Genomic DNA, 13,255 nt, shown 5'->3' on the forward strand with positions numbered 1-13,255 from the left:
TCATGGAATGACAAGTAGATCCTACAGAAAAATTCAATACCCATAATTAAAGAATACTAAAGGTGCTGCAAAAAAGAGGTTTAACAACCACCTTAACAAATAAAATGTACATTCCTTAAAGATTCATCAAATGCTTTATAGCTTTATGACATACTTCATAATATGTCAATCAAATGCTTCATAAATCAATTAAAACTGTGCGAAATTTTACATGATATTATGACATAAAAGTTAAACTTTCGTACTTTTAATCAGTTCCTGCTGAAACTGTAGAAATACTGGCGAACTATTTAATGTCAGTTATAAAAACTCATAATATAATAAAAAATATATGCATTAAACTCAGGGAACATATAATAAATTCCTTAAGTTTGAATAAAAGATATTAATTTAATTTTTTTTATTTTGATCAGAGCCAGTCCTTTTAAATAGCCGTCGTATGAAACCATGTATGCAAAACCATTTTACATACTTGATCCGTTTAAGATCAACCTCATGATAATGGCTTTTTAAATAATGTTCTAAGCTGCTATCCTACATGTTGTGAAAATAATTATCCCATGTTCATATAGTTCTAGAGCTGTTGTTGCTATACTATATATTTCGAAACTGTAGGTATTATTTGTCTGCCTTGACTGCAGTATAAATCATAAGTTAACATTACACAACTGGGAGAGGAAAACATCGAAATACAGGGCATCTCAATATACATTTTTTCATTCAAGTGTAGGTAATGACTAGCAGATTTTCTCTTGATAACCGCGATTGAATAAAAGTTCGTATCTCTAAACTACGTAACATTATAGATTTAAAAAATATATCATTTATAACTCACTGTCAAAATTTACTTAATGAATGAAACCAAATGCCACATTTCTTGAATTATTTCGCAATGATTATCACACACAATTTCACATATGATTATAATTTCGCAATTTTTTTCCTATTTCCGATAACAGAGTTAAGATACAAAAGCACGCATCACATTTCACAAAAATGGGTGTCAAAGCAGTGTTTGTCATACAAAGTGTACAACCGAGAGTCATGAAATCGTTTCAACTATTGGACAAATTTCTCCTGCAATCTGCATCATGTCAGCAAAAAATCACGGATTATTTCTCAGGCTTCAGTAAAAATGAAAATTAAATTTATTATTATTTATTATTATTATTATTATTATTATTTTGTTATTCATACTTGTTGAATTTGTGTTTATGAGCATAAATTGGTCATTTATAATAAAAAATCATTAATATAAATATAAGGTGATATTATATAAATTTATAAGGTGATATTTATTATGAAGGAATGCCTGAACCATGACATTTATGATTGTCATGGATTACTGTAATCAACCTTTATGGTTTCATAAAGGTAAAGTTAAACGGTCTGGCTAAGCTGTCCGCTAATTGTCTATTATTCCTAATTAAGGTTTTAGTTCGCAAATTTTAGATTTATTACGTAAGTTCCCGCATCATTGTCGTTACGTAAGAGCAACATGATAAGGTCTAATTTTTAAATGAAACAATTTAGAGCAGCGGTTTTCAAACTTTTGACTAACGCATATCATCTAAAGAAATTAAAAACTTCAGTACCACATTACATTTTACAATGGTTATTTTTCAATTTCTCAATGAAAAATTTAAAAAATATTTTGCTATTTTCACAACCTACTAGCTATTTGTATTAAATATGAACACATAAAAATATTAGATTGAAAATTGGTTACCATTTTAATTATCAAAATTTAAGTTATAATACTTTAATTCTAAGATTTAGTGTGAAATTTGGGCCTGTTTAAGGAAGATCAATTTTTTTTATGCCTGGTCTTATTTCACTTAGTTTTAATCATAAATTAGGATCCACTTTTAATATTCGTTTTTATTTATTTTTCAAATAATAACATGGAAGTAAATCCTCGTTTACACAAATAGATTGTGTAAAAAGGCAATAGAACTTTAATAGAATTATCTGAAATGCCTTTACATTTTTTTTTCGCCTCAGCCAAAAATTAACAAGTATCTTGTTTTTGAAATCTTCAGTTAGCGTTCGATCACCGGAAATTTCTATCAAACCTTCTTTTCTTCACGAGATTTTTGAATTTAATAGTTAAGAATACTTTGTTTCTTTGCGTACCACCTATTTTTCCCTGGCGTACCACCGGTTGAGAATTGCTTTTTTAGAGGGATTTATTGTAAGCATTTTTAGGATATAAAGCAAAAATAACCAAACTAAGAGATTTAATTGCCTATTAAATATTAAAGTTAGGATTTTATTTTGCATAATCTTTATCTTAGACATACGTATGAAATAATTTAGATGTTGAAGACGAGCGCAACATTTATTCCACTAGAAGGTCCACCAGCGGCCGAGCGATAAATTCGCTTAACCCTAGCAGTTTCGACCTGAGTTCGATTTCAGGCGAACGGACTGGCTGCATGGGTGTTTTCCTTGTTTTCGCCATGCGTAACGTGTATACGAGGCAGTTTCCCTTAGAAAGTCCTTCACAGAGACGTTCCTTTCCTTAGGCAGATAGCCCTAGTATTTACCGTAATCTTAATAAACCAACCCCACTTCGCCACTAGATCGCTAGAAGTGCGCTACACGGACGTGTGCACGTTTGGTCTTTTCTCTGAGGATGTTAATGAGAGGTACGATGCTCATGCAACTCCATCTAACATATTATAAGAACTTCAATAAACTGTTGTAGCAGTTTATTCCCGCAACTGTAAAGCGGCTGTAAAGTGTCTAAAAACTTAGCATGTATGTCACAAAAAATGTTTATCTCCCTGTCAGATAAAATGTAATATGATCCGCATAGTGGTAAATAACAGTTTTAAAGCCAGTTTTCTTCTTCTTTTTGAAACGCACTGTATGTACAAGTAATTATAATATATACTTATAACGTATAAATAAAAGAATAAACTTACCTGTTTAAATAAGTCTTCAGCTTGGCTAAATAATGTTTCATGATTATGTTACTAAATAATACAATAATTTTTATCATACTATCGCAACATTTTGCAGATAAAATGTAATATGATCTGCATAATGATAAATGACAGTTTTTAAGCCATTTTTGTTCTTCTTTTTGAAACACACTGTATGTACGAATAATACTTATAATGTGCTTATAAATAGAATAAACTTACTTGTTTATATAGGTAACCTGTCTTCAGCTTGGCTAAATAGTATTGCTTGACTATGTTAATAAATAACATTATAATTTTTCTCATACTATTGCAATAATTATAATTTTTCTCTACTATTGCAATATTTTATTTAAAAAATGTGTATAAATACTTCATTTTCTTATAATATGAACTACACATCTCTTATAAGTATGAAGATTTTTCTTTAAAAAGTGGAGACATTTTTATTGTATGTTTGAATTTCTGTGGGTCTCCCCCCTTCCGAAAACCATTTCACTGTAAGATTATATTTTCAATATATTTAAGAATGAAAAGATTGATTGCAAAAAAAAATGGGAGTGATATTGATAGGTTTCAATAAAAGCATTTTGCGGAAGTTTTGCACCAAATTATATCCTCTTCTACAAGCTACTATGCGAAATTATTGATCCTTATTTTAGAAAAGAAGTTCCGAAGTTTTGACTAATTTATATTGCGTTCATGTGATTACTGATTGTTGGAGACTATAAACACAACTAAATTATGGCAGATTTTTGTTTTAGTTTCCACGGAAACGAAAATAAGGTAAGAATTTTCGTATTGGTTTTCGATTGTTTTATGCACCACTCTCATTACTGATAGCTTTCCTCGAATTTCATTTGGCTTTACATCAAGTCTATCCGTATTTATTGCTATCATATATATCTCTTCTCATGTTAGCAAACAAGTTGGCGTGCCATTCCGGATTTATAGAGAAAGCAAATGGATATGAAATAAACAGCATCTGCACTTACTTAAAACAAAAATGATCAAGTAAAAGAGGTTTTTCTCTAATAACCACATGCAAGCAACTCTATGATACAGAAATAATTTGAAGCTCTCAGTGTCATTATTGCAATATATCAACTTTTTGCTGAGTCCCATGCGAGCTCAGTAACTCAAATTATATCCAGATGTAATTTGCGAGCTCTTATTTAATACCAAAACTCATTTATAGGTAAACTAGTTTTTTTACAATTTCCTCCATCCCATAAATAGTCACTACTGCTTCTCTTCGCTTCACAAATAAAGAATTCCAGGTTTTTTAAAATTATTTATTTACATTTTTAAAAATAATCACTTTCTCTTATATGGAATATTCTAATGAAAAACAATTGCACTTCTCTGCCTAAAACGCAGTTTAAAATTAATACAGGACATGAGTAAAGGAAGGATTATGGTTACACACGCGGCCTTCCGGAAAGCAAAGCTCGTTCTGGCTTTAGATCTGTCCTAAGTAATTTCAACAAATTTATAATTAAACTATAGTAATGCTCCTAAATTACAGAATTCCACCCATACTCCTTCAACTGTTTGCAACTAGTAATGCACCGTTTCTTTATCATGGTAGTCACTTAAATCAATATCGTACCGGATCATTCCTAAGGGGACCAAACACAGGGTAATTGGATACACAAGGATTTCCGAATTAAAGAATCTCAGTGATAATAGTTCTAGCACCCGTGGGTGTGAGAGAGAGAAATGATGAATTTGAGACAGAATTTGAGAATTTGAACTTCCTACAGACTTGTGTTGTGATCAAGGATCGTTTATGTCCACATGTAGCGAAAGCAGAACTTCACTGCTAGACACTGACGTATTATTATGCCGTCAAAGGTGGTATAAGGCTTTCTGCATAAGGCTTTAAAATGTTCAAGGATACACCAAGATTGGCTTAACAGGCAAGTAATCGAATCACAACGAAACACATAACCTCAACCTCGGTGGGGTACTTCAATTTGGTAAATATGTAAAGCTGATTGAAAAGCTTAGAATCTCGAAGACTTTTCAAGTTTTATTTATCTTTTCTAAAATAATGTAATTGTCAGACTGATGTAAATAAGTGTTCCAAGTGAAATATAAGCATTTTAAGTGTGTACATAAGTGGCAGAAGAATGTGAAAATAAGTATTGCAAATCAGAAAGTATAAATAATACCTGTCAAATTGTGAAAATAACTCGATAGTATTTATTATTTAAACTAGTTATTTATAATTTCAACCTTTATTATAACTTTTCTCCGTTTGCTCTACAGAAACGTAACTGAGTTAGAGAGTATTTAAGCTGAGATTTTTGGATTGTAAGTCAGAGCGCGCTTCTGCTTCTCGAGACCACGTTTACTTTAGTTCTGCCATTTCTAATAAGTTCTAATTTTTCGGCTTTGCTTTATTTCCTGCAGAAATTAAAATTTTTAAGTCGGTTAGAGTTTTGAGCCAGCTTGGCTTTCAGTTAAGTTGTGTAGTCGTTGACTACTAGCCTTTGTTTTAATTTTAATTTACTCGTTATTTTAGTTACATCGCCAAACGTGATGACTGGTAGTGTAAGCAGAAGAGGTACATTTATATTCAAAGTTGTGTTTAAATAAAGAGATTATTCTAAAACCTATTCAAGACTTTGTAGTTAATTTCAGACGCAGCGATAATTCGCTTTACATCTGTTGAGAGTTTGAAAATACACCGCTCAAAACAATTACTAGATATCAGGATTTTTAGTATAAACTGCTGTTAAGGAAATGTTTTGGTGACTGATATAATAATTATTATAGCGAAAGTTTAAATGTAAACAATATAGTATATTGGAGGCGAATATTTGTTCAGAATTACGCGATTCACTTCTTGTCTCTGAATAATTGTTTCTTTTGCCCTATCATATAAGAAAAGGTGAGGGCTACCGTTTTCGAAAATGAACTCGATATTTTTATTATTATTATTTAGGGGTGTTTTATAAAAGTTTTTTAGTTCTCAAAGGGCCAGCTTCCATACAGAAGGAAAGAAGACCTTTTTAAGTGACTGCTGGAATACTCCTTAACTACCAGTGAAATGACCAATCAGTCAGTGAAAGAGGATTTGTCCAGTTTTTTATACGGAAATGTTTGTCTTTAGAGATTTCTGGAGCCTTCAGTTTGTATAAAATTAGTAATTAAAAATGAAATGCAATAACAATGTAATCATACGTTTAATAGAATATTATATGGTATAAAGTTAAAATGTTAATTATAAATATGAAAATCGAAATACTGTAACTTTTCATAATTTGTTATAATGTACCAAGATAAGTCATGGGTATGCAAAAGTTTATTTTTGGTATTCTTTAAAAATAGCTTGATGGACCTTCCTTGAGAAACCCTCATCTTCATTTGGACATTTTATATTTGGCAAAAAGAAGAATTTTTCAATTAGACTGAATATTGAAATAAATTGTAATAGTTCTAAGCAAATTTAGTTAATTTTCAAATATATAATGTTCAAAATTATTTCACATTATTTACAAATCATTAATTAGTTTAAATTTCTAGGACTTATATTTTCTATATTATATTTCTCTCCGCTTTTTACTACTCTAACGCTTTTTCGCTGAAGAGCCCTTTCTGTCGCTAAGTCTTTTCTTTTTGAAGGGGAAAGAGAATATGAAAATCAAAATTCTAGCTTTAATTTGCAATATCCCCTTAGCTTACCATTTTTATTTGAATATTTTCCCTTTCTGTCCTAAAAATAGCAACTGCTTATAATAAATTGCTCTGAACTGTGTCGTTTCAAAGTTAATCTTCATCTGTATGTTAAATGATTCTTGGAAAACACTAATCATGTGGATACTTATGTAACCTGTAATCCAAAAATAATTTCAAATTTAGGAACCTAAACTTAAAATTCACCGATCAAAATAAAGTTTAACCAAAACTCAGTCATTCTGAACCAAGTTTGTATACTCGTATTTCTGCTTTCATTTGCTGGCCTGTCAACATGTCGCCATTGAGCTCTCATTCATCAATTGCTTTATCGCAAAAATGTAAAGAAAGACGCAAATGTGATGAGGGACGTGTACGCAGATTGCGCCCATTGCACTGCATAATTCAAGTTAATGTGTTTCTAATATATACCAGTTTCCCTTAGAAAGTCCTCCACGAAGGCATCCCTCCTCTTAGGCAGATAGCCCTCGAGGCTTTGCCATAATCACACACACACACACACACACACACAGTTTCTAATATATAAAGCGATAAAAATTTCGGAATATTTAATTAAATGCTATAAATGTGTCGCAAAATGTTGCAAAGTTAATTAATTCATTTACAAAAGAATAAGCTAGGATATATATATGCCAAGCTTGTCTAGCAACCTAACGCAAAGTCTATTCATTGGTATTTTTGAAGTAGAAGCTGAAAGAAGTATTATCAGAGCCACGTTTCTGAATGTTATCTAAATAAACTGCAAGAATTATGAATTACTTGAAAATTAATCGATGTTTTTATTCAGATGTTAAAATTTTAAAAACTTTAAAGAATTTTGAATCACTTGAAAACTAATCGATGTTTTTATTCAGACATTAAAATTCCAAAAAATTGAAAGAAAATTTTTAAAAATTTTCAAAAGGCGTATTCATCTACGTATGGTCTGCTCAGACGCGAACCGAAAGAAATACGTATTTTACAGTTTACAAAACTTATAGACTAAATATTCAGTAAAATGAGTTATTATTTGGAGAAGACAAATAACTTAATTTTGAAACAAAGTAAAAAATCCTTATAAGAAATTTTAATGAAATTCAGAAATTTAAGTAACTTAAAATAGTAATTTGGAATACCAAAGAGATAGAATTGGTCGAGGAATTAGTAAGATACGCTATTGTGAAAAACCAAAACTACCAGAAAAATAAAATTGAAAATATGCATAAATTTGCTACATCTAATAAATCTAGCTAAATTACGAGCTCGTATTATCTATCTAAGTTATATTATGATAAAACAATAACCAACGTAAAACATTTTTAGAGAAGTGCTAAGTACAGAAGACACAGTGGTAAAAACCAAGGTAAAATTCAAAAGCAAAATGCTGAAAAGTAGCGTATAATTAACAAAAATTTTTCATTTTTAAAAGGAACAGAATCTAGTTAATTAATTAAAAATAAAATGTTCATTCTTCCTATCCAAGGGCTTGAAATTCTAAAGAAAAATGCTGGTTTTCGAGGTTTTCCCATGTGTAACGTGAATGCGAGAAAATGACTTTTAGAAAATCATTCGCGGAAGCATCCCTCCCTTAAAGAAATAGTGACTCACGTGTTCTATTTGATTAAACAAACAAACAAATTCTCAATCTCTTCGTTTTTCTAAGCTTAACATGAAGACCAAAAACTACAGTGCTTCATATGTCAATAAAGGTTTCGTGTGTTGCGCTGTGATTGACAATTTTCTCCTCCATTACACAAATTTTGGCTTAACTGAAAAAAGCTGAAAATTTGCTGTTATAAATCAAATTCATTTCACTATATTTCACGGAGTATCGAGGTCTCATCCCCTAGCAACGAAACGCTGTTTATTTCACTTACGAGAGCTATGCCACAGTTCAAGTGCAAATGTTCCCTTTCTGTGACTGTAGGCGGAACATTTATTTTCTCAGATGCAACCAGGAAATTATACAATAGCGTAAGAAGTGTACTAAGGAGGACAAAGATTATATTGAAAATAAACTGAGCATATCATTTGCATCAGTCACTGAATTATCTAGTGTGTCATTATTTATTAACACCCTTATTTATAGGTAACACCATAAGTGTGCACACCTCTCTTGCACTTAGAGAAGAAGTTATTCCTTGTTTCAAGCACTTATTGCAATGTTTGATGGTGGGAAGTAAAAATGCCGTTCTTCATTTAATAAAGTCACAAATAAGAGCAAAGTTAATGATATGGTTACTCTCAAACATTTAAAAAGAATCATTTTCAAAACACGTTGACTGTCCATTGAAGGATTATTTTCCTCTCCACCTATGTTTACTGTACAGACCGTGCTGAAATTGAATTTTGATTTCATAAAGCAAGAGCTTAAAAATCTTGAGTATAAACAAGTTGTAAAGAAAATTTTGTTTCTGAGCAGAAAACAAGAAAAATCGAGTTAATGTCGCCTAGCTTCGAAACACGGGTCTTCCAGCTGCTAGTTGGATTATTACCACTCGCACCACAAAACGTAGACCCACGGAAATACAACAGTTCTCTTTGCACTTATTTAAAGCGTAACTGGGCAGCAGCACGAGAGTCACATAGCTTAAATACAAGTGGGGACAGATTATCTCCTCCACATTTCAGCTCCAGAGCTAGAGTAGAGATATTTCCTATCGACGCAGAAAACGCGAAAATTCGATTGTACTCTTACTGAGATTAAAACTAATTTCTAGCAGGACGGTGTTACCACATACACCATGACAGCACGCACGGAGGATTTTGCTAATTTGCTATAATTTTTTTTCTTAATCTTTCAACTGCACGTCTTTCTCATATAATAAGAATACATAGAAATCTACTTTAAAGAATCTGAATCTAATCTCTACAACTTTATGAACAAATTATGATGGATACATGCATGAAACTAGGGACTGTTCATTCAGTGAACTAATTTGTTTATGATTTTAGGGTATATAAACAAAAAAAAATCAAAAAATAATTAAGGAGGAATGAAATTTATATTTTTTAATATTTTAGCAATAAAAATAAAAATTTAAATACATGCATTAAAGTCAGGTAAGTATTTTCTACATTTTGATATAATTCCAAGATAAGGGTGTTTCCAAGATAAGGGTGTATCCTAAAATATTTATAAAAATAGCTTGAACCATAATATTTTACAAGTAATTTAGAAATTATTTTTAAATATTAAATACACAGTCTGCCTTAACTTTTTTTTATATTTTTTAATCATGCATTTAAATTAGCTTACTTAAAAATATGTCTAATAATTCCTAGTTGCTGTGTTTGAGAAGGATTATCCTATTGCACAACAAGTCGTCGATCGAATGTTTGAGTGGTTTGTCAAAGAAGAATTCCCTGATGTGGAGTTCCAGTACTTTGGTGTCATCATTGAAGACGGGCTAACAGAATCAGAAGGTAAATTAAAATTCTTTAGAATTGTTTAAAGTTTCAAATCAACGTATTTTTCAAGCCAATTAATAAGAAAATTTAGAATGCAAATCTATCTCTTATTTTCCAGTTTACAGTAACATCAAATTAAAACTTACATTTGTACGGAACCTAACTATCTAAAATGTCCGATACTGACTTCGTAAATACAACCAGGAGACTTATCTCTCAGACTAAATTCTTCAGTAAAGCAACATGAAAAATCTAACAGTTTACACAGCTCGTATAACAGGAGAAGACTCTGCTACTTGCGACTTCAACAAAATATAAACGTTGTAATAAAATACAATTCTGTGGCCGTTGCAATAGAATACAAAGGTGAAAATTCACAGACTAAATTGCTCTTATAAGTTTTAACTCAGGTCATCGATTATCATGCGGGCAAACACGGCTATCAAAAGCTATAGCTGATTCAAGTCAATTTAGAAGCTGGGAGAAAATAAAAATGGGATGGTCAATGATCTCTTTGTAAAGCTATTTCCTAAGCTAAAGAACTCCGTTCTTGTATGCATTTGCATCCTGGCGGGAGCTGACGAGAATACTAGAAGTGATAGTACAGGCAAAATAATAAGATTATGAGTTAATAAACATATACATTCACTACTCATTTTCATAAATTGTGCCTCCATTATATTTCGTCTGAAGTTAATGAAATTAAATTCAGTATTTTATTTACTCAGAAGAAAATCATCATTCAAACGTTTCATTTCAGCTCAGTTTATTGTTTTCTCAAGTATTTTGAGATACTAGTAAGTATAAAATTTTATAATTTTAAACATGTACAATTTTTAGTTAGCAATATCGCTTTGAAACAGGTTATGACTACTTCTGAAAATTCTTTAAAGAAGATATATGTAGGATCCAAATGTGATTACTGTTGATTCTTTTCTCTGTGCTTTAGCTAAAATAGAAAATTGAATTAACTTTTTATTGAAACGACTTAGCTCTAGAAAATGAAGGATTTTGTTCAATAAAGGGAAGGAAAGTTTCAAAGAAATGTATATATAAATTTAAAAATAACAATCACTATATTTATGCAATGGCTAAAATTTCTTAAAATTCTAACCAATTGTTTTAGAGATATCATGTATACAAACCGAAATAAATCATAGTTTTGATAAATCGAAACTTAAAGGGACCATTATTAACAACCTTCAAATCCTGTAAATACATATTACTTTGTTAGTACTAATAAAAAATAGATAAATACATCGATTGCTTAAGAAGCCTGTAAATAAGTATAAATATATAATTAAAGACTACTGCTTACATAATCATCATAATTACGTTTCATCCAAATTTATAAAATACTTTAAGGGGTCTAGTGCAAGTAAAATGTCAAATTATGCAAAATATAAAACCCATTTTAAATCTCAGTATCTTTACAGCTAATTAATTTATTATGAGAATTTTATGTACTTATTTCAAGATGGCAGATACAGTAGTTGCTACTTTTATTTTGTTTTCCAGATATTAAAATTAAGATATTAAAATTAACTTTCTTCGTCATCGACATAATATTGTAATGTGTATTGTGCTCAGCAATTATGAAAAACAAATGACTATTTTTGGCTGATTTCTTTTTAAAATTAGAAAAATGATGCATAATTAAAATGACTTACTTTAAAAAGAATGGAATTATGTTTTCTTCAAAAAACTTATTTTTGATACTTTAAAGTCTACTATTTTTTAACGTAAAAGTAATTTCTAAAGCTTTTATTCGAGAAGAATAATAAGTCCGACATTTTGTACCAAAAGGATTTTTACAATGGTAAAAATTTCTTGAAATTCTAATCAGTGGTTTTAGAGATATTATGCACACAAACAGTAAAATTATAATTTTAATTAATAGTAACTTAAAGACATAATTACCTTCAAATGCTGTAGCTGCATATAACTTTCTTAGTATTAATGAAATATTATAGAAATATTATTGAATCAAAGGTTATAAATAGGCATAACTGTACATTTAAACCGTATTATATACATAATTATCATAATTTTAACTGAGACGATGAAAAGTGGCTAGTCGAAATTTTCATATGATTTTAAATTTAATTATAGTTCTGAAGGTTATAACGTCAGAAGAATACTAATTGGCCATTTTATACAGATATAGATAATTATACAAAATTTCTTGAAATTCTGATGAAAAATTAAATTATCTTGAAATTTCATAAGCACAGTATTCTTTCTGAATTAATAAATATATAGATACATATGCTAATAAGTTAATTTTTCTAATCATGCGTACCTATGCACTATCATTATATGGATCCTATTTCTATGTGAATAATATATGATAATTTAATAGATATCATACGATATGGGAAATTGAAATTTTCATTTCATTTAAAAAATTGTGTATTCTCTCTCAGCCACTTTTTAAACAGAAAGGTATCTAAAGTATGAAACATGTTGATACAAAGAGAAGCATTTATTTAAGAACTTGGCTATGATATACAATTTTATAAAATAAATGTAAGTATTCGCTGAAGTGCGAATATATACAAAATAAGCTCAGTTGGCGAAAGCCTAAAATCATCTTTTTACTGTACCTTTGGTTAGAGCAAATTTTAACATAGATTTTATTTTAAAATGCCACTAAGAAATTTAATTTTAATATAAAAGCATTAGGATTTCAATTGTTTTGTTCATTTAAAGGTTTATGACCCCTTTAATTTTTCTGAAGATTACTACAAATATTTGTAAAGGATAACTGCTTAGAAATAAGCGTTTCATAGATAAATGTAAGTCATTTTAAAAGGCGCAAAGATGAGACAATGAAATCCATATATTCTACAAATCTTGCAGAAAATTCGAGTTTTGAAAACTCGAAACATTGCATCATTCTAATTCGTTTTTCCACCATTCGAATATTTCGAATCCTTACCTCAAAAGTATTTACGTATTTCAACTCTAAACGTTACAAAGGTTAATTTTATTGAAGTATAGAGGAAAATTTCGTTAAAAAAAGAATGCGATTGTTGTTATTTCAGAGGACCTGTATTACGAGTATCAACTCATGGAAATCCAGAGTGCCTAAGTCTTAATTTTTCAGAGAAAATATATAAAGATTCATGTTTTGCGTTTGTTTGTATTAACTCCTGAAATAATCCGCCAACCTCTACACATTTGCTTTAATTTCTGAAGTTTATGAAAAAAATAATTAATCTAAATTG

General features: G+C 29.9%; 1 protein-coding gene across 2 annotated transcripts in view; it reads left to right on the forward strand.

Moving 5' to 3' along the window:
• The window catches only part of LOC118194135 (ionotropic receptor coreceptor Ir25a-like), an 89,350-nt gene that overhangs the window by 34,362 nt on the left and 41,733 nt on the right, over positions 1-13,255 (forward strand). For both annotated transcript variants that reach the window (XM_085808298.1, XM_035365317.2), the window contains exon 3: positions 9,900-10,040. In XM_085808298.1, the coding sequence (XP_085664424.1) occupies positions 9,900-10,040 (141 nt within the window). The remainder of the gene's footprint in view (positions 1-9,899; positions 10,041-13,255) is intronic.

The sequence above is a fragment of the Stegodyphus dumicola genome, chromosome X1 (genome assembly GCF_044657685.1).
Source record: "Stegodyphus dumicola isolate Sdum_Otavi_A_Nest chromosome X1, ASM4465768v1".
Lineage (NCBI taxonomy): Eukaryota > Metazoa > Arthropoda > Arachnida > Araneae > Eresidae > Stegodyphus > Stegodyphus dumicola.